The sequence below is a fragment of the Sus scrofa genome, chromosome 1 (assembly GCF_000003025.6).
Source record: "Sus scrofa isolate TJ Tabasco breed Duroc chromosome 1, Sscrofa11.1, whole genome shotgun sequence".
NCBI classification, from domain to species: Eukaryota; Metazoa; Chordata; class Mammalia; order Artiodactyla; family Suidae; genus Sus; species Sus scrofa.
Genome location: NC_010443.5, coordinates 229,619,771 through 229,642,431, shown reverse-complemented (window position 1 = coordinate 229,642,431; position 22,661 = coordinate 229,619,771). Strand labels below are relative to the sequence as shown.

The 22,661-nt window shown below is 40.7% G+C and overlaps 1 protein-coding gene across 1 annotated transcript in view; it reads left to right on the top strand.

The window, feature by feature from the left end:
• PRUNE2 (prune homolog 2) overlaps positions 1-22,661 on the top strand; it is a 270,779-nt gene that overhangs the window by 206,791 nt on the left and 41,327 nt on the right. The window contains 2 exon segments of the mRNA XM_021065057.1: positions 18,732-18,811; positions 21,160-21,360. Of these exon segments, the coding sequence (XP_020920716.1) occupies positions 18,732-18,811; positions 21,160-21,360 (281 nt within the window).

The following is a 22,661-nucleotide window of genomic DNA, read 5'->3' as shown; positions in this document are numbered from 1 at the left end:
AAACGTCCGCAGCTCTTGCTTTGTGATGCAGTTACCCTTTATGTCGTAAATAGCTTCATGGGTGCTTAAGGCTAATGAGCCAGATTCTGCTTCCTGTTAACAGAAAGTCAAATTAACTTTTTTCCAATGGTTAGGGCTCTCTTTGGTGCATCCCAGTGAATTTCCATTTCCATTCCTTCTGGTTTTTCATTTTTGAATGTCCTTGTACTCCAACAGGGATTTATCTCTTACGAAGTAAAAGATCATGATACTTTTTTGACCTTTAGATTTCAGAGTCTCTAGCTAGCACGAAGGCAGTGTGAGGTGTGCACAAAGGTTCATGACCTCCGAAGGGATCCTGATCCTGATCGGAAAGCTCGACTTCATCTACAGCAAATAAAAGCTTTTTTTTCCCTTCTTAGCTATCTGGGAATTGCTTGCCCTTGGACGTGGCAAGATTTTGCACACAGATGTTTCACTTGAACCAACTTCTTGCTAGAATAGTATTGGAATTTGGGCCGGTTCTCGATTCCTTGTCAATTCTAGCTGGCGAGATGGGTAATGGAGAGGGGAGAGATGAGAAGGAGCAGAGGGAAAATTAGTGAAGGACAGATTCTGGCCCTGGTGTCCTGTTTGCTTCAGATTTGACAAACAACATTGGATACAACTTTTTTTCTGGATTAATAATGTCAGGAACCAGAATTCCCATTGTGGCTTAGCAGTTAACGAACCCGACTAGGATCCGTGAGGATGCAGGTTGGATCCCTGGCCTCACTCAGTGGGTTAGGGATCCGGCGTTGCCATGAGCTGTGGTGTAGGTTGCCGACGTGGCTCAGATCTAGTGTTGCTGTGGCTGTGGTGTAGGCTAGCAGCTGTAGCTCCTCTTGGAACCCTAGCCTGAGAACTTCCATATGCAGCAGATGTGCCCCTAAAAAGCAAATAATAATAATAATAATAATAATAATAATGGCAGGAATCATGGATGGGTTGCAAAGAGGTGCAGAAGAGGCAGAAGTAGATACCCCTGTCTGAGCATGATGATCATCTGAGGGCTCTGTCAAGCCATTTGCCTGAAGTTTTGATAGTTGCTTGATTCTCTGTATTATTCTTGCATCCTGAGTGTCAACTGTGAAGGTAATATGAGCTGAAACAAATCACAGAATTTTTGACTCATTTCCTCAGTTTATAGGCCAAAAAATGAGCTTTAATTAGAGCTAGAGATTGGCTCAAAATCACAGTCAGTGACTGGGCCAGGATCAGCACCCAGGTGGCCTAGCTCTTGATCTTGTGCTATTTCCTTTCATCCCATGGCCTTTGAGAAGGCCTTAATAAAATCTGGTCCATGAATTTACATTTCTCAGAGCTTTAAAACACACTCACACACACCTTACCACTCTTCTATTTTAAGGGTAAGGTGGCATTTCCTAATTCCTTTACAACCCTTAGAAATTTGAAGGAAGTGAAACCTAGTGAAGTGCATTTATTGTGAACAAAATGCTGTCTATCCCTAAAGATTGCATATGATACAAAGGTAAAACAAAAGGCTTGCCAGTGGGTTGTAAAGGGCAGAGTAAAGTCAACTCCTTAGGAGGGGGAACTGAGGGGCTCTGAGCCCTCAAAGGTAGGAGAACCTTGCTCCTCCTCCTTTGTTGTAGAGGAGCAAGTACAGGATTCATGAATGAGGTAGATTCTGCAGTTGGGGGAAGAAATAATTCAGTGCAAGAGAATATTAACCAAACTATAGAGGCAAGAGAACTGGTGAGCAAGTCTTGGGAATTTGGGAGCTTATGTTGTCTGAAGGGTAGAGCATTTGGGGATGCTAAGCGTGGATTGAGGTAAATGGTAGGAAGCCCTGGGGGTCAGAGAAGTTAGTATAAAATGTGATGACAGTGGGAAGCCAGTGTTTCATGAGACAGAGGTTGTAATTGGCAATAGACTGGCAGTAGTCAGTGGGTGAGATGGGAGATGGTAGTCCACCTGAAATATAGTAGGCTGGAACTATGCCTGGGACAAAGGAAGAGGGGCGATTACAAAACGGCAGACAGGGGAGAAAGGCATGGTGCTTGAAAATTGAGAGAGAGAAGTATCTTCCAGGGCAGTGTCTAGTGACAAATCAGGCACCACCCCCGCCCCCGTAATTGACTGTCATTTCATTCATCATGATTGAGAATCTGCAGCCTTGCTGACTTGATATAAATTGATACAAGCAAGGTAGAGAAAGCTAAAGCCACCTTCAATTAGTTAACATTAGGCCACGTCCTGGTGCTGGGCCATCATTCCTATGATGACACTTCCATGTTACCAAGAACGCAGGTCTGCAAGCCTCTAGATCTAGTGAGGTGGACCTGTTTGAGTGGGATGTGAAGAGGATGGTGACGTTTTCCTCCCAGTTGCCCTCTTCCCTCCTGGGCAGTGGCTGTCTGAGTCTCACCTTACAAGGGGAGGAAGGAGAACTCCTAGAACTTCTTACAGGGATCAGGCCAAATGGTGCCCCTGACAAGCTCCAGTAAGGCTCTGACTCAGAGTAGAAAAGTGAGTTTTGATACTGGGCATGAGGGTTGGGACAAAGAAGGGAGAAAAGGAATAGGAGAACTCAGGTGTAATCTATCTCTAATCTGCCCCCCCCCCCCAAGCTAATCCACAAGATCCAGATCCAGCCCAAATACCACTACCTCTGGAGACTTCTGGGTTCATTCGTCTACTCTACATTTATATTTGGAGAAATTATGTCTCCTGTCTCTGAAATTCCATTATTGCTCATGGATTTTGCCCCACTTGTGTTGTTTTGTGGGAACTTGTACATGTCTTCTCTTTAGTCTCCTAGATTTTAAATTCTCAGACACATGCAGAATGTGTGTGAATCATCCTCTTTGTCATACACTTTCCTCCAGACTGACGCTTTGCACATAGTTCTAGACTGAAACATTTGTTAAATTCCTCCTGGGAAACAAAATAGTACCAGAGAAGCTGTATCTCTCAAAGCTTGTGGGAAACTGGTTTGGAAAACTTGGTGGATAATCAGAATTGTTTAGAGGTAGTTTTGGTTGGAGACAGAGGTCTTTCAAATTCCCTCCTGTCGAAAAATTCAGAAAGAAAGAAAGGCTTTCTATAGTGCCCTGAAAAGCAAGATTTAGTAGAAACCCCACTCCTGAAGCCACCATTGCCCATGAAGCCAAAGAACCATGAGAAGAATGAGAATGTTGCCACTTAAGCAATTACATTTTTCTACGTCCAGTTCCCAGAAATACCCAGGAAAGGTTGATGATTTTGGAAGGTCTAGAAATAGCTCTTTCTAAAATAAAACAGGAGTGAAACCAACATAATGTGAACTCAGTAGAGCAACTGTGCAAAAAATAGGTTAGGAAGGCAGGTACAGTGGATATGAGGGGAGAGCTAGGGATTATGGATCTATGGAAAGGTATTAATAACTGAAAGAAAATTTGGGATGGAGTAAAGCCCCATTCCTGAGCTAGGAAAGTTTTCTTTGTCCATTAGATCAAGTGCATGTTCTTGGTATAAGGCCTGAGATTGGGTTTCCCATGAGAAGCTTTTCATCACATTTTTCATGCACTTTTTCATGCACTTTCATGCACTTACCAGTTTATAGACTAAAAGCATGTTTCTAACTAGCTTGGTGGTAGGTGGTTGGTCTTAGGCTAGTAATTTTATTTCCCAATATTAACACTTATTCACCAGCAGGGACCTGGTAACTAGAAAATGTGAGTCATATACCAGATAGAGTCTGGGACTTCCATGTAATGCTGTAATTCTGTGAACAGCAATGATTTAAAAGCTCAAGCACATTTTTTCCCCCTACATTTATACAATGAAGACATACCAATGTAAGAGAAATAGCTAAATGAATCAGCTCTCCCAGTGAAGCCGGCATAGCTGTATGATTACTGAATATATCCCTCAGGAGAGTATGAAATTCATCAAGTCTCATAAATTAGCTTCATAGACTGTGATTATACTGTACAGTGGGGCATTTTTAAGTAAAGGCGACGGCTTCTTTCTCTCAGTCTCAAGAGACCTGACTCAGGCTTCTCTCTAAATGTATTATTAGGCAGCAGCAGGAGGGCTTTTTAGTACAAAAGAAAAAACAGGAAGTTCCTCTCATGGCTCTGTGGGTTAAGAACCTGACGAGTCTCCATGAAGGTTCAGTTCAATCCCTGGCCTGGCTCAGTGTGTAAGGACCTGGCATTGCTGTGAGCTTCGGCGTAGGTCACAAATGTGGCTCAGATCTGGCGTTGCTGTGGCTGTAGCGTAGGCTGGCAGCTGCAGCTCTGACTCGACCCCTAGCCTGGGAACTTCCATATACCTTGGGCGCGGCCCTAAAAAGAGAAAAGAAGAATGGAAGGACTGGTACACCCATTCCAGAGCTGAGATCCTCCTCCTTGAAACTGAGTGCTGTTGAAAGCAATCAGATACCCTATTCATTTGCTAGAGCTGCCATTGACAAAGCACCACAGACTGGGTAGCTCAAACAACAGAAAAAAAATTTTTTTCATAGTTCTAGAGGCTCAGATTCTTAGAACAAGGTGTCGTCAGGATTGGTTTCTTCAGAGGCTTCTCTCCTTGGCTAGTAGATGGCTGCCTTCACCCTGTGTCTTCACATGGTCTCTGTCCTGAGTGTGTCTGGGCCCACTTCTCTTGTAAGGACACCAGTCATAGTAGATCAAGGCCCACCCCAATGACCCTATTTTAATTCCATTACCTCTTTAAAGACTTTTTGTCCAAGTAAGCTCCACCCTGAGGTACTGGAGGTTAGGGGTTCAAGACATGAATTTGGGATGGGGGGAATCCAGCCCATAACAGTGACCTTAGGAATATAACAAGTAGGTGTCTGGGAATTCCTGCTGGTTCTGTGATTGGTGACAGGCCCCACACTTAACTTGTCATTCTTCAGTGTTGAGTCTAAGGGTCACTTCAGGGATTCCACGACCATGCTGGAGATTCACAGTGAGTGTGGGAAGCCTAGTTGAGCCCCAAATCCTCTAATAATGGTAGGAGTAATATTAATACTGTAAAGAACTTTTGCCAAATACTTCGCTCATTATTTGTGCAGTCTCACACTATTCCTCCTATCTGACTTGCTTTGCAGTTGAAGAAATTAAGTCTTAGAAAGGTCAACTGAGTTCCTATCGTGGCTCAGCAGAAATGAATCTGACTAGCATCCATGAGGGTTAAGGATCGGTGGGTTAAGGATCCGGTGTTGCCGTGAGCTGTGGTGAGGGTTGACCTATAGCCTGGGAAACTCCATATGCCACAGGTGTGGTCCTAAAAAGACCAAAAAAAAAAAAAAAAAAGTTCAACAACTAACTTTCATGGTTACATGGTTAATAAGGTAGAGGTGAGCTGATCCTATTGACCCCATCGTGATAGATGGCCTCCTTGGTTTTTCTTACTTGGCTGTGGTCTCCTTGCAGGAAAATAAGGTTGGGGATAGAGGTATGAGGGAACTTGATTTCAGCTTTGATTTGAGGATCTGAGGGAATCCAGAGTCCCCAAAGAAATCTGAGACACAAAGGAATTCTGCATCTTACCTAAGGTCACACATTTTAGAAAGTCTGACTCCAGAGTCCAAGGCTTCCACTGCTATCCTGTACTCTTTCCGGAAGAAGGAAAAATAGCATGAGGAGTTCAAGTTGCATTTGCCAGACTTATGGTAAGTGCAGTCCAAGAAGTGCAGATGTGCAGAGAGGCCCACACATCTCAGTGGATTGTGGCTTAGAGCTGTGCATGTCCAATTTTTTTTCTGCATTAACATGATAAGGAAGAAAGGAAGGGAGGAAGAGAAAGGGAAAAGAAGAAAAGAGATTCCTTAGTCAAAAATAAGGTAAACAGGGATTTCCTGGTGGCCTGATGGTTAGGACCTAACAGTTTCAGTGCTGCAGCCTGACTTCAATCACTGGTTTGGGAATTGAGTTCCCACATCGAGCTGCTATATACACTGTGCCCCTTCCCCTCCACAAAAAAAAAAAAAGTAAACAAAGTCAAACATTTTTATTTTCTATATGACATCTCAGAGTCTATGACAGGTTCACACACATTTTAAAGTCTCAAAAGAAGGATATAATATATAGTGTTTCCCAAACTTAATAGGCACAGAGCCCTCTTACATAGGCCTATAGAGCCTCTCCTCTGGGCACAGGCTTTGAGAAGCGCTGGCTTAAACAAATGACCAGAAGCACCCCTTCTGTTTGTTTGTCTTTTGCCAGCGGGATGGATTGGAACACTCAGGCACAGATCTTTCTCCTGTGTCCCTTTTTGTGTCTGTCCCTGTCAATCATGAGTTTTGGCTCATGGGGAGCTTATTGCAGGAGTGAATTCCAGAAATCTGCCTGTATCTTGCTATGGCCTGCTTCCTGGGGTCCCCAGGGCACCACAGCCAGTGACTGTGGAAATGAAAAGGTAAAAGAACTTTATGCTAGAGGAAAATGAGGAACAGTCAGCCCACCATGAAGGAAATGTAGAAAACTGGGATGGTGTTACCGAATGCACAAAACACTGGAACTTCCAGCAGGTATTGATTCAACAAAAGTTCACTGGGCACTGCCAGGCAGTGCTCTCAGCACCACCACCTCCCCCGCCCCCCGCCTTGCACCCCCTGCCCCTTGCCCAGGATTCTTTGGGGAACGGAATACCAGGTGGCCCTTTAGGAGTCCTTAGTCGGCCTATCAAGATGGAAATATTTTCCTTCTTTGCCCATTTTTTTTATCTGGCAAACAAAAAACAGAAAATGATGCCTTAAAAGAATGCTATCAAAAAACAGTGCTGGAGTTCCCGTCGTGGCTCAGTGGTTACTGAATCCAACTAGGAACCATGAGGTTGTGGGTTCAATCCCTGGCCTCGCTCAGTGGGTTAAGGATCCAGCATTGCCTTGAGCTGTGGTATAGATTGCAGATGTGGCTCGGGTTGCATGTGGCTCTGGCTCTGGTATAGGCCGGTGGCTACAGCTCTGATTAGATCCCTAGCCTGGGAACCTCCATATGCCACAGGAGCAGCCCTGGAAAAGGCAAAAAGCAAGAAAACAAACAAAAAAACAATGCTAATTTGAAAAGTATAAAGGCAGATACTACATGGGAACAAGGTTTTTATTGTTTTTTTCTTTAAGGAAAAAGAAGAACAGAAATAAAATAGTAAAATATTCAGAACCAATTAAGAAAAAGATTTTTAAGAGACAAAATTCAAAACTGAAACCAAAAAGCAGAAAATGTAAGCAAATAAAGAAATAGTAAAAGGAACCAAAATGAAAAGAATAGACAATTGGTAAAGAGAGACGATTTAAAAAGTGCAGATACAGACTGCAAAGCAGGGTAGAATTAGATAAATTTAAAACAACCCGCTGCAAAAGTTGAATCAGCAGTTTCCTGAGGAGCAGGTAATGGCTGTGGCTTATTTATTTTAATATTCCCACTAGCTTGCAGAAATCTGACCTTAAAAAGACATTGGTGAGGATGAATGGATGTTATTCATATATGTGACCAGAGGGGGCAGCAGCACCTCTGCCAAGACAAGGCTTTTCAGTGATGCTAACATTTCATTTCATGGGCATTCAAAGCTTGCTTCTCCTACTTCAGTTTGGAAAACATCAAGAGCCCTTATAATATGGCAGTGGGATGTGACAGCATGTAATTGCTACTGATAAGCAATTGAAATTACTTCTGAGTCTTTTTTTTTTTTTTCTGTTGTCAACTTGAATTTGTCCAAGTCAAGATTTCTAGAAACCTTTAGAGGATATTATTGTAGTTAAATTATCTCTTTATTTTAAAATGTTGCCCATACTTTTGTTTTAAAAATTGAAACAACACATAAAAGTAAATGAAAAAAAGTAAAAAAATCTCTTTCTCCCTATACCTATTCCATACACATAACCACTATTAATAGTATATTTCTATTCTTTCTAGATATGGTTTATGCCAAAAAAAATGTATGAATGTACATAACTTTACACAAATTCTATCATTCTAAACATACCACCTTGTAATTTTATTTATTTATTAAATATGTCTTAGATGCCATTTCATGTCAATACATTTAGAAATGTTTTGCATTGATAGACAGTGATGAAATTCATGCTATATTTAATCATACCTCTGTTGAGCATTTAGACTATCCTTTACATTTTTGCAAAGAAATACATTATTTGAGTGGAAAAATTCTTTTAGTGGAATATTAAATTAGACTAAATTTCCTTTAGTCTCTTTAGTGAAATAGACAGCCAGAGTTCAAAGCTGAGGGCAAATGGTGCAAAGTACTCTATCTCCCAAAGAGGCAAATTTGCAGGAAGCTCTCAATGATTGGGTTAGATACTTCTCCCAAGGTTTGGTTTTGTTTTGTTTTATTGTGTTTTTTATTGTTGATTTACAATGTTGTGTTAGTTTTAGTGTATAGCAAAGAGATTCATATCTTTTTCAGATTCTTTTGTGTGACAGGTTATTACAAGATATCGAATATAGTTCCTATGATGTACAGTAGGTCCATGTTGGTTATGTGTTTTTTATATAGTAGTGTGCAAATGTTAATCCCAAATTCCTCATTTGTCCCTCCCTTCCTTTTCCCCTTTGTTAAGCAGAAGTTTGTTTTCTACGTCTGTGAGTCTGTTTCATAAATAAGTTCATTTGTTTTTTTTTTTTTTTTTAGATCTCACCTATAAGTGATGTCATATGCTCTCTATCTTTGTCTGACTTAACATCACCCTATTTGATAATCTCTAGGTCCATCCATGTTGCTGCAAATGACGTTATTTCATTCTTTTTTATGGCTGAGTAATATTCCATTGTATGTATATATACACCAGATCTTCTTTATCCATTCATCTGTCAGTGGACATGTAGGTTGCTTCTATGTCTTGGCTATTACAAATAGTGCTGCAGAGAACATTAGGGTGCGTATATCTTAGTTCTAATTATGATTTTCTCTAGATATATGCCAATTGTAAGACTGATGGATTGTATGGTAGCTCAAGTTTTAGTCTTTTAAGGAACCTCCATACTGTTCTCTACAGTGGTTATACCAGTTTACATTCCCACCAATAGTGTAGGAGAGTTCCCTTTTGAGAAATGAAACTTTATTCAAAGTTGTTTTCATCTAGAGCAGGGTTCAGCAAACTGACCTCTAGGTCAAATCTGGTTGGCCACTTATTTTTCTACCTAAAGTTTTCTAGGAGCATAACTGTGCGCTTTCATTTGCATTATTGTTTATGGCTACTTTTGAGTAGTCGTGGCAGAGACTGTGTGGCCTGCAAAACCCAAAATATTTTCTGGCCCTGTACAGGAAAACTTTGCTGACCACAGCTCTAGAAAAGTCCAAGACTTTTCTCCCCTGCCATACCCTGGGGATCAGCAGATATAACTGCTTGTGCAGCATTTGAACGAGTGTTGTTCGTATTTTTGGTGTCAGTTGTCCACATGCTTAAGGGACGAGGGGGAAGTAAAACTAAGGCAGTGCAGCCATGGCATTTCACTGCTGGGGAGAGGAATCCTTGTGAGCGTATCTCCTTGGAGAAGGAGAGTGGGGCAGGGAGGTATCTACAGACTGGTCTGCACAAAGGAGAAAGTCCAGGTGGTGCTGAGCTGCTTAACCTTGGGGTGGGCAGTGTTGTAGGAGTTATAGGACCAGTGGAGACTCTGGTCACTTGGCCATCCTACAGAAACTGCTGACTCTAGCACTGAAGACTGTTTCTGAAGACAACCACTCATTTCTCCTCTGCCTCATCTTTCCTTAGCATGCTTACCCCCATTGCTCCTAATATCATCAGGGTGCTTTTATCATTGAAAGAGAGGGCTCTGTAAACTTGCTGGGGTCCAGCCCCGGCGGTCAGGGGGATGTCCCGAAGAGAAGGGGCGGCAGGCGCAGGAAGAATAACGGAGACGCAGACACTCTCTAGTAGAGCTCAAGCAGTCTCAAATTTATTGGTGAACAGTGGCAACTTATATAGGAAAAAAATTTAAGCTTACTTCAGCAGTAAAAGATCAATATCTTGAAATGTTTCCAGAGTTACAGATTAAATTTAAAGATTAAGAAGCACATGTTCCAAAAATTATAGATTAAGTTTACAGATTACAAAAGGGGCATGATCTGTGTAAAATACACCCTAAACCCATTAAAGAGTAAATAAGCAGAAAGCTAGAGGCACATACAGGTCACAAACAACCTTGTAAATGTCACGTACACCTCACTGCCCTTTAACGCAAATGTCTGTTTACCACCTAGCAACAATCTTACTGTAACTTCTAACATTATGATAGATTTTTATACTTATACAATAAAGTAATAATAATCATCAATTCCTAATGCCTGCATACTATATTGTAAAAACTAAATAATTGTGCTACCTAAATAAAGCATGCCAATATTATCTAAGATCATCATTTGAAAAAACAGAAACTTCCCCAGAAGCTATTATTTTGGAAGTAGACAGCATGGAGCCATAGCTCCAAAGATAAACTAAAGGCTAAGAAACAAAAATAGGTTGAAGCTTAAATAGAGAATAATAAATTCCTTTCTTAAGGCAAAAAGAACACAGAGTTAAGGCACAGTAAGCAAGGCATGGATCAATTATTAAAAACAAAAGAACAGAAGCCAAAGGTATGTATCTCCAGGCACTGGTCTCTAATGCCTGGTGGGGGTTTCGAAGCCTAGTGGATGTACTGTTTTGCAGAGCCTTCTTCAGAATCTCCTGGACTTTGTCATCAGGCAGATTCCTTTCTTCAGAGTCCCCTGGACTTTGTCATCAGGTGGACTTCCGTCTTCTGAATCCCCTGGACTTTGTCATCAGGTGGAGTCCTTTCTTACAGCACAGCTCCCAGCATAAACTGTACACTGGGTGGACCTCATCTAATTATGTTTTAGTGATTACTCCTTTGTGATATCATTTCTGTAAGAGTCACCTCACATTTCTAAATTATGTTTTGAAGAAAGCTCAACTTGTTATTGGAAGTAATTTGTCAGTAGAGAATGGTGGTGGTCAAGTTGCAATATGTGGTAACATTATGAAGAATGCTTTGCCAGAAGAGCAGGGCATCCTCACATCTCTAAATAAGGGTGTTTATTCAGTAGTTATTTATTTGCCTCCACCACATGCTAGGCCTTCTGCTAAGCACACATGCCAAGCATTGGGAGCACCTGCCCTGAAGGACCTCTGCGTGCATATGTGGAAGGGTGAAGAGTGGTGGTGGGGGGTGCAGACAAGCTATGAACAGATGATTGTCAAAACATGAAAAATACCCACTTGATATGACCTCAGGGTGCTGTGGAAGTTGACCCAGCTCTGTGGGTTGGGCATCAACTCAGTCGCTGAGATGTCTAAGGACAAGAAAATGACAAGTGATGAGTGAGCAGTGGGAGGGAGCCCAATCAATGAAGTTTGGCGAGCCATCCTCTGGAGCCAGGACCCTTTCCTTGAGGCAACGGGGAACACTGAAAGGACTTCAACAGGAAGGTTATGTTGAAAAGGATATTCAGTTAGCAATTTGGAGAGGGTAGGGAATAAAAGCAGAACAGAGTTTTTTGCAAGGAGAAAAATGGACTTCGCAGTGAAAATAGAGAGGATGAGGCAAATCTCTAGGACTGGATGGTTGCTGAATTGGGAAGAAATGGTAGAAAAAGAAGAAGTGAGAATGAATGTTAATTTGGAAGGTCTGTGATCAGTAGAGATAGTCACTGGGTTGAGGAAGGGATTAGCTGATTATTACTGTGTAATCCATTAGCTCAAAATTTCACAGTTTAAAACAACAACCAACATGTATTCTCTCATGGTTTGTGTGTCAGGAATTCAAGAGTAGATGATCTAGGTGGTTTTGACTCTAGGAGCTGCTGTCGAGACATCAGCTAGGACTGCAGTCATCTGAACGCTTGATGGGGGCTGGAGGATCTGCTCCCAAGGGGACCCACTCACAGGGAAGTTGGCAAGAGGCCTCAGTTCCTCACTACATGGATCTCTCCAGAGGACTGCTTGATTGTCCTTTCAGCATGGCAGCAACAGGCTTCTCCCACCCAGAGCGAGTGAGCCAAGAGAGCAAAGAAGCAGCCACATGCTTTTGAGGACCTTGTCTTAGGAGTCATACATAGTCACTTCTACCTTATTCTGTTCTTTAAAAGCTAGGCACCAAATTCAGTCTACACTTAGGAAAGGGGGATTAGGCTCCAACTTTTGAAGGGAGTGTCAAAGAGTGTGTGGACATTTTTAAAAACCACCACAGAGAAGTAAGACGTAGCAGATCTGTGTAGTGGAAGATGCTCAATTCAATTTTGTCCATGTCCAATTGGAAGTGCCTGTGAGTAATCCAAGTTGTAAACTGTAAATTTGCTTCATGAGCAAGTGTACACCCCTCTGCGATGTAAGATTATGCCATTTAATTTAATCTTCTCAACAAACACATTGTTAATATGTATTAAGGTTTTAGAGAACATGTTAAAAAGAAAACAGCATGTACCCTGTGGCAAAAGGTAGAATTCTCCATGCAGCCCTGTTCGAAGCCAAGGATTTAGGTATCAAAAGAAAAGCAAATGGCTTAACTGATATTTAGGCTTTCTGTCTATTCCTGCTCAGTATTCCTCAAACTTTAGTGCTCTTAAGATTACCACGCATGCTATTCCAGGGTCATTTGGACAAGTGATTTTTGCTACCTGCACATTTTGAGAATTCAGCCCTGGATAAGGAGACTCTATTATGTCCTCTCCTCTTAGGTTCCTTAGAACAGACACTCTGTTCTGGGGGTTGTGGGGTTTTGCATAAATCCCTAGAGGAGGTAGTATCTGGGCGAGTGCTCCGTGCTTGTCTTCCTTTAGTTTCCTGGCTACCTTCCCTATTCTCACCACTTCCTTATCTGCCTCAGCTGGCTGCCTTGGGGAGTCATTACATTTATCTTTTCTAGAGTTAAGTGAGACCCAGCTGGGTAGCTAATTGTTGCCAAGAGCCTCATTTCACACTCAAATCCAGCTTCCTGTTGGCAGACCTAGGCTCCCATCCTTTCCTAGGCATCAGCTTGACAAAGCTGAGTGTGAATCCCAGTGCAGCCTCTGTCTTGGCTCCTAGAAGAAGGCGGTGATAAGTGCCCGGGGGTTCTCAGAGTGGCATGTCCCCTTGCATTAAATTGTGCAGCCTATTTTATCAAACAAGGATCCCAAAATGGCAACTCTCCAACCATTGGTCTTTAAAGGGCTAATTTATATACTTAACAAAGACAGGCAAACATCCCATGAAAAGTTTTCTTTCTTCTTTTTCTTTTTCCACTATTTCTTCATTTCTAGAGAAAGCAGCTTTATCAGTCCAGGGCATCTTACCTGACTAGAAGGAAGCTGGGAAAGTTTTAGGAACTCTGACACAAAGGACCTTATTATTATGTAATCATTTCTCAAAATATATCAGCATAACCATCCAGTATTTTTCTAAAGAACAATTGACATCCTTAACCTTCAACCCTACTTTTGTGCAGCTGTTTTTTTTTTTTTTTTTTTTTTTTTTTTTAGTGGCTCATCTGATAAGAATGATTATTCCCTTAAACAGGGATGTTACCTGCTGCTGGGTGTACATGCCTGTCAGGAAACATTAGCTTCTAGAAATGCTGTATGTGTGTGTGCCAAGTCTTGGTTCACTGCTCATTTGCTATTAAAAGGAACCTGATCTCGAACAGGGCTAATCCTACAACAATTAAATCCCTCCAGATTCAGACATGCTGGAAGGATATAAAGGTAGAATGGGCCTTACCTTGTACCTGGTCTAAGAGCAAGAGGGTACATTTAACCAGGTCTCAAAGTTTTGCTTTTGTGGTCAGTCCTTTATTCTGCAGTGTCAGGACTGCCATAGTACTGCATGCCAGTTGCTTTATTAAGAGGCATAAGTATCAGAAACTCAGAATTAACTAATACACATGGGATCCATTCTCAAATTGGAGAATCCCATTTATGTCACTGTTCCCCACTTGATGGTATTTGTGATTAGAGATGTGCGCAGATTTAGTAGAAGTAGCATTGAATCACCTAAGAGCATGGTTCTTTTTCCAACTTCCCGGATTAAGCCGAACCCTTAGCTAATTCAGTCCATTTTATTTTCTCATATCTGAATTCAAGGCTATTTATTTTCTTCCAGGGATTTCTTTAGCCTCTTTCACAAGTTTTGATATATAGGACTTTATTGTTCAGTTACTTGCAAATGTGCTTTTCAGTTTCCAGACTGTCTCTTTATGATTTTTTTAGTGTTATGTCAGAGAATTAGGTACATTCAATATTGACTTTTGTTATTTTACAAGACCTTCTATATAGTTTGCATGAGTTTGAAAAAATTGTGTATTTTTATTGAGTGCAGATCTGTACATTAGATCCAGCTATGTTGGTACTTTGCTCAGACCTTCTGTATCTTTATGCATTTTTTCAGATTGACATAAATTCTTGAGACATGTTCAAATTTCCCCCATGCAATTAATTTTTCTTTATATTTGAGTTTTGTTTTTGGCCTATATTGTTTTAAACATATTGACCCTGGATCATTATATCTTCTGAGAAAATTCCTCCTTTCATCATAAAATAATAACTGTCTTAAGCCTTAATAATGCTTTTCTGCCTAAAGTCTATTTTGTTTGATACTAATATTTTGACACTTTCTTTCCTGTGGCTAATGTTTTTTCCGGTATTTCTTTTTATATCACTTTCTTGTCAACACTTTGCATTATTATTTTTAGATATTCCTTTTTTAAGCAGCATGGCTGCTTGGGGTAAATGACACTTACCTCCTATGAGGAACAAATCTCAGTGCTTTAACACCATGAAGGTTTAAACGTTATTCTCTAATTATTGTGATCTTTTTCATATTGTTCCTATTTTAAAAAGACTTTTCTTGCTAGTTCTTCTGTTTATGGCATCTGCTGGCAATCCCTCATAGTGTTTTTTTCCTAGTAGAGTTTGTGGTTTGGGAGGTGAAGGCTGAGATTTTGGTGTGAGCTCATCTTTGAGAGGTTTTTTTGTTTTTTTTTTTCTTTGTCCTAAGTGGATTTCTATTGAATCCTAGATTGTAAAATCCTAGCACTACCAAGAGGTTTCACATTTGGTTCTTCTGAAACCCTAGGACTCTAGGCCTTCAATGGTCCTAGGTGAATTTTAATTTTAATTTCTTGACTTGTGTTTCCTATATCATTCAGGTACTATTCATTGAGACATTCTTGGTATGTAAGTAATGTCGCTAGTTCTCATGGGTTGCTTTTTATTTTCCACCCAAGATTCCAGGCAAACTGGGCTTTCCAAGGCCAGAGGATAAAGTTTGTTCTCACCTCCTTTCCATTAGGAGGGCAGTTCTTTAAGGGCCATAGCCTTATTTAGAATTTTCAGGTCTAGGCCTTTCTTCTAGCACCTGGAGGTCACTTCCTGTGGGGCCTTAAGACCTGTGTCCAGCCCAAACTCTGCAAGCTACGTTTCATCATCTTTAGACTATGAGCCCAGAGGTTCTACCTTGAATTTAATAGCATTGTTTTATTGTGATTACATTTAATTTATGTGACTCTTTTAGGTGAGTGACTCTTAAGTTTCTATATGTACAGTGATACAAACCTTCCCTTCAAAATGAACTTATTTAACTAAATAAGTCATTAAGTAAATTGATAAGTGCTAAGTAGCTATGAAAAGCCCATAAAGGTGGTATGGAAAGCATTTGGTGCTCTTCTGAGCTTTATCATCATGTTTAAAATGTTATTTTGTGCTTTAACAACCAAGACAAAAAGATGTCAAAGCCTGGGTTGAGACTGTGGGAAATGGGGTTACTCAAATCAGGGCATGGTGTGAGTCAGATGTTCCCTTCAAAACAAATAATAAAGTCAGCTCTGCCAGTCAGAATGGGCTGGATTAGTGTGTGGTAACAGAGAAACCCAATATCTCAGGGCAAAACACAAAAATTTCTTTTTGCTCACGTATCCGACAAGCTTTATTTAGTAGAGGCTCTGCTCCTCACAGCCACTGAGTGGAGCTCCTCTACAGGCACCAAAGGACACCTGCCACTTCTGCTCTCATTTCATTCATCAGAGTAAGCCTGACAACCTCCCTAATTTCAGAGGAGGAGAGGAAAGTATAATTTTACCATGTGCCCAAAAGGCGAAAGCCGGAAATATTTGGTGAAGAATGATACTGATTGTACAACCATTCAGCAAACAAACAGTTCTGGATCCGTCCTCTAGATGGAGAGGTGGAGCCATGCACCTGTTGAGCAGGTCAGCCATTGTAGAGTCAGACTTGTGTTTACAACTCCTTCAGCCTTTTTGTAGTTCCAATCTGTATACAGAAAACTCCAAATTAAGTAGTGGCTATGGGTGGGTAAGGTAAACTGCATACTTTCATGATGGAATGATTTGTCTCCTAAAAGATCCCAAGAGGCTTCTATTACTGATGGTAAAATTCCATCCTGCTTTCTTTACCAGCTACTCTTTTTGGCCCCTTCGTTTCTACAAATATTTATAGTCCTCCTGTATGAATGCAGTTAAGTATTTACAATGCACACAACTTAGGTTTCTCTGTGGTTTGCCTCTGGGCTGTTCTGGTTCAGGGTTCCTTTTCTGACCCTGAGGTTTCCTAAAAAAGTCCCCATGTCCTTTTGTAACATGCCTGTGTTTGTGACCCTCTCCTCTGTGTACCACTTGATCACAGCTTCAGCTTTTCCTTTCCTTTGCCCATACCACCTCTGGCTTTCTAGAACTTTCTTTACAGGATCTCCACTCTGTGTCGCAAAGGGGCATTGAGAGGGAGACAGAAGCTCTCTTCACTAACCAGTGAGTCCAGGGGCACTTGCAGGCTCTATGGAGGTTTGTGTAGCACTGAAATTTTCCCTTACCTGGGCTCATACAGTGGTAGCAACCGTAATTATATTTTGTCTAATCATGACACATACTTCTGTTAAATCACTAATCCCGCCCTTATCTTTTAAATGAAGGAATGCAATACCTTAAACTTAGTCAATGCTTTATAATCTCTAGCATATTTTCATATGTATTTTATTTATTCTTTTTAATTCTCCACAGTTGCTGTGATGTTGGGTAGTTAGTGCCTTCATTTAAAATCGCAGACAGCTAATTTTCTCAGGATTAATCTGCTTGTAGTAGAACTATAACCTTGTATCAAGGACTCTTTCAGTTATTCCATGATGTTGTCCATAACGTGCAAACATTTGAAAAACCTACGTGATTTTAAGACAGATACTATTTATCCATTTTTAAACCCTTCATATTTATTTTGGAGCTAAGGCCAGCACCCTTAGTGGCTGGTGACAGTCATTATTTTTAACTCCATCATCCCATCTTCACCATAAGCATGAGGCTGGTCTGTTTGTCCTCCTATATCCTTAGCACAGAGTAGACACTCAATACCTATTTGTTGAATAAATGAAGCACAGTTATCACTAGGGACATAGAATTTTGTTTTCATCCTAGGCTTTATTGACCATAAGGGGTTTAACTTGGATCTTGAAGAAATCTATCATTAAGGGGCCAAACTCCAAATGTTTGGTAGATCCAGATTGAGGTGGATAGGGGTTGCGATAAGAGACAGAAGGACAGATTAAATGTAGAACTTTAACACTAAGGTTTATCATGTTTCAGTTTAGATTAGTACCCATGTCAGAAGTATTCACCCTAGATGAGTGAAATCACATGGAAGCCTCCAAGAATAAAAAGGTACGATGGTGATAAGTGGGGATGTATTGAACGAGAGTCAGGAGATAACGATAAGTCAAGGGAAATTCATTGTGAACAGTGATCTGCTTCCTCTAAGAGCATATGGATTTGCTATAGTTCTCTCCAATATTTTCCTGTGCGCCTCCACTAGTCTTACCAGGTGAACTAAAATAAACAATCCTGTGTTCAACACTGATGAGAGAGAAAAAATGATAACTCGTGACCAGAACCATCTTCACCAGTATATGATGTGCAATGAATCTTTAAGGAGTCAAAGAAGGAAGGAAAATAACATCATAATTTCCCAGGTACCTAGCATCAGTTAGGCACTTTACATTCATTGCTTCGTCTTTCAACAACTCAGTGAGGTAGGTGGTATATCCCTATTTTACAGATAAAGAGAGTCCAGCTGAGGAGTTCCTGTCATGGTGTAGCGGAAACGAATTCATCTAGGAACCATGAGGTTGCGGATTAGATCCCTGGCCTTGCTCAGTGGGTTAAGGATCTGGTGTGGCGTGAGCTGTGGTGTAGGTTCGTTCGCAGATATGGCTCGGATCCTGCGTGGCTGTGGCTGTGGTGTAGACTGGCAGCTGCAGCTCCAATCTGACCCCTAGCCTGGGAACTTCCATATGCCGCGGGTGTACCCTAAAAAGCAAAAAAAAAAAAAAAAAAGAGAGAGAGAATTCAGCGTAGTGTGCTTTCCTCTGCCCACAGCAGGTTAAATAGTATGCGCAAGATTACACCAAGAAAGAAATATATGCAAAGTCAGGTGTGTCCTTACTCCAAAGCACATATATTGCCTCTATTCTTGGGGGAAAAAAAAAGATTTAATGTCCCTTAAGCATATTTTATAAGTTATTTGCTTTTTCAGTTTCTGAATTTCCTACTTGGGGTGTATTTACTTTTCGGAGCTGGTGGGAGAAGCGTCTCATTATGTGCAGAGAAAAATTCATGTCCATGGTCCTTATTCACAGGAAAGTCTCTATTCCAATTTAGGGCTACTTCCAGTGGATTCTGTACACATGTTTGGTTTATTGAAAATGTGACCCTGGCATCCTTGTGTTTGCTTTTGACACAGTTGGCTTTGCTTTCTTTCAGACTGTTGTCAGAGGATGAAGGAATGGACATCCCCTTTGAGGAGGGAATGCTGAGTCCCACTGCTGCAGACATGAGGCCTGGTGAGAGAGTGTTCATTCCTTTCTTTCAGTGGTATCCTACAACCAAGCATGTTCATTATTCAGTGAGAGAACCATAACGTCAGCAATAAAATTGAAGGGAGGGGGGAATAGGTGTGAGGCTTGTTGTGGTTAATTTCAGACTTCAACTGAATCGTTAACCTAGTATGGGCCACCTTTTATCTCCCAGGCCAGGGCCAGCTCTGCCAGTGTTTTCAGTTCCTGTGATAATTAGCTGCTCTTTATCATAGTACCAAGTTCAACCAACATCTAAGTTCACCAAATTAATGCTTAAGTGTGAAAATCTGTAAAATTAAAGTTGTCCTATCAAGAATGCTCAGTCTAGGAGTTCCCATCGTGGCTCAGTGGAAACGTATCTGACTAGTATCCATGAGGACACAGGTTCAATCCCTAACCTCGACTTAGTGGGTTAAGGATCCAGTGTTGTGGTGAGCTGTGGTGTAGGTCACAAACATGGATTGGATCTGGTGTTGCTGTGGCTGTAGTGTAGGCCAGCAGCTGCAGCTCCTATTCGACCCCTAGCCTGGGAACCTCCATATGCCATGGGTGCAGCCCTAAAAAGACAGAAAATAAAAATTAAAAAAATTTTCAAAAAAAGAATGCTCAGTCTCCTGATTATTTAAAAAACAAAACACAACAAACTACACTCTAAGAAATTACAAACCAAGACATATGTGAAAAAGAATTCAAAGTTTTCAGTTGCAACCTATGTGACTCCCACTTTATAATAGGTTCACACCAAGATCCTGAACCCTGACATTATCAGCCAAGCCTAGAATTGAGGAAGAAAGGCATCAATAGTTTTTTTTTTCTATTCAAGTATTTAAAGTGCATTCTTCAAGAGTTCCTGCTGTGGCACAATGGGATCGGTGGTGTCTCTGCAGCACCAGGAAGCATGCAAGTCAATCCTCAGGATCCAGTGTTGCTGCAGCTGTGCTCTAGTCACAGCTGCAGCTCAGATCTGATCCCTGGCCAGGGAACTCCATGCGCCATAGGGCAGCTAAAAAGAAAATAAAAAAATAAATGAAGTTCATTCTTCAAAGTACTGATCATGTGACATAACCATTCTTAAATGTTCTATGGCCAAATAAGTATGGTAGCCACTGTATGTCTACTCCTCTCTTCAAAGTTCACAATTCACTTTTGAATAATAAAGGCAATAAAGCTTTGGTTATCCTACAGGGTAGCAATTGGCCACACGTAGCTAAGTTAACTAAAATTTAAAATAAATTTGAAAAGTTCAGTTCTTCATTTGCACTCACTTCAAGTGCCCAATAGCAACATATAGAACCCTTCTATCATCACAAAAAATTCAGACAGCACTGCTCTGAGAATCCCTATAATACAGAAGCCCGCTGTTTTATAAACTTATAAAAATAGAAACTTTTTTCAAGTAATGCATAAAATAATACTTCGAACCACAGTTTATGTGATAGTCTATACAGAAAAAAATAATAAAACAGAAAAACCTTAACAAAGAAATAGTTTAAGCTTCCTTAGGACAAGACCAGAGTTAGAATTCCAGAATTGATGGGTATACCAGATGGCCTTCAAAACATTTTGTGAATGGGAAGCCTAGAATTTCTTTTGTTAGGGTATTTTTCTACCATTGTTTAGTTGGGGTCAACTTGGTTTAAAATGCTTCTTCCAGTTCTGCTTCTGTTAAGTGAAAATCACTTGAGGAACAAAATGCATATTGTGCTGAAAGGCTAGGAGCTATTTCCATGAACTTTACATGATAAGCCTTTCACTAGGATGTAGGAACAAGTGTTAAGCAGTGTTGGCATAAGATGTATTGACTGCTTGATCAAGGAATGTAATCTAGGAGGATACCTCAGTTTTACTGGGAAAAAAAAAGAATGCCAGCCTAAGAAAGGTCACTGCAGGTGATGCACAGAGTTGTCAGGAGCGAAAGAGCAGTATTTTGGGAGTGTCAATAAACATAACAGATAAAGTTTGTATTTTCCTTCCCATAGGAATATAAAGTCTAGATGAATTGTTTGAAGTTGTATGTAAAGCTTAATGGTTTTTCTTATGTAATGTGCATACAAAATTCAATTCAATAATGTATCCTTGTCAAGCTCTAAAATCTGAACAGGGGCAGTTAGCAATGGCTCCCACTTCCTATTTCTCTATGGCTAGGGCTGATGTGCCCAGGGTGAGCCAGTACTGAGGCCTGCTGATCAAGAGGGGGGTCCAGATCCCAAATAAGAACTTTTAGCAGGTATGCCTTTGCTGCAAGGGCCTTAAAAAAATGTTTGCCCACAACCACTGTTAGCAGCCATGTGTATGATCTGATACTTAATGTGGCTCTTCTTTATCTTCTTTAGAACCTCCTAATTCTCTGGATCTTAATGACTCCCATCCTCGGAGAATCAAACTCACGGCCCCCAATATCAATCTGTCTCTGGACCAAAGTGAAGGGTCTATTCTCTCTGATGATAACTTGGACAGTCCAGATGAAATTGATATCAATGTGGATGAACTTGATACCCCTGATGAGGCAGATTCTTTTGAGTACACTGGGCATGGTAAGTCGCCAAGTTGGCAAGGCCAAAGTTACATGAAAAGTGAAAGATTATCTAATGCTATCTAATGTCATCTAAGTGGCGTTAGGAACAAACCTCTCATTGTGTTGGGAATACCTTTCTATGATTTCTAGAAGCTTCTGTTTACATCTCAGGTCATAGGTGGCCATGGTTGACAGTTTAGAGCTTGACAGGACAGGTATGATTTACAGAAGTCATACATAACCATCCCTTCTTTGTTAACCCCCTACTTTATCCCAGGCCTTGTGCAAGGGTGAGGTTGTTGGAAAACTTACATGCTGTGTTATAAGAAAATTGGGGCTGAATTTGCAGAGATACCCTTTTTTTTTTTTTTTAACCTTTTTAAGGCCACATCTATGGCATGTGGAAGTTTCTGGGCTAGGGGTTAAATTGGAGCTTGCAGCTGCCAGCCTACGCCACAGCCATGGCAGCACCGGATCTGAGTCACATCTGTGACCTACACTGCAGCTTGCAGCAACTCCAGATCCTTAGCCCACTGAATGAGGTCAGGGATCAAACTCGTGTCCTCACAGACACAACATCATGTTCTTAACCTGCTAAGCCACAACGGAAACTCCTGCAGAGAGAGAATTTAATCTGGAAGGCAAATTGAAGTGGAGAAATGAGATCTTACCAGTTTCTTTGTACAAGCTCCCATTGTTTGGATTGTTCTTTCCCGCAGATCTTTACATGGCTGGCTCCTTCTCTTTACTCAGATCTTAATCAGATGTTACCTCCTCAGAGAGGCCTTCCTTGATTTCCATAATCAAAGGCACTTCCCTCCCCAACCTGGTCACTGTCTATCCCAGTATTCAATTTATTTTCCATATGAAAATAATTGAAATCATTTAAGTATTTGTTTGCATGTTTATGATCTCTCTCTTTCCACTAGAACATCTGGTCCTAATAAAATGTTTATTGCTTTATCACCAATAAAATAGGAAGGAAGGAGGGATGGAGTAGGGTGTGATAGAGAAAGAATAAAAAAGAAGAAAATTCAAAGTTGCTGGATCAAATACTGACACCCCTAATATGATTGTTAGCCTCATTTTGATTCTTTCTCCTGGTCAATGAAATTGCATTTGTTAAGAAATACACACAAATACAAAGCATTTGCTTTAAACAAATGACATCCTGTAGTTTCAGTTTTACAGAAAAGTGGCATTCTCTGACTTTATAATATTTGAAACTAAAAGTAAGAGAATCCTGGTTTCAGCTATTGCTTCTCTACCTGGTGAAAATTATTTAAGTAAAAAAGATTACATTTAGAATGCATAAGCAAT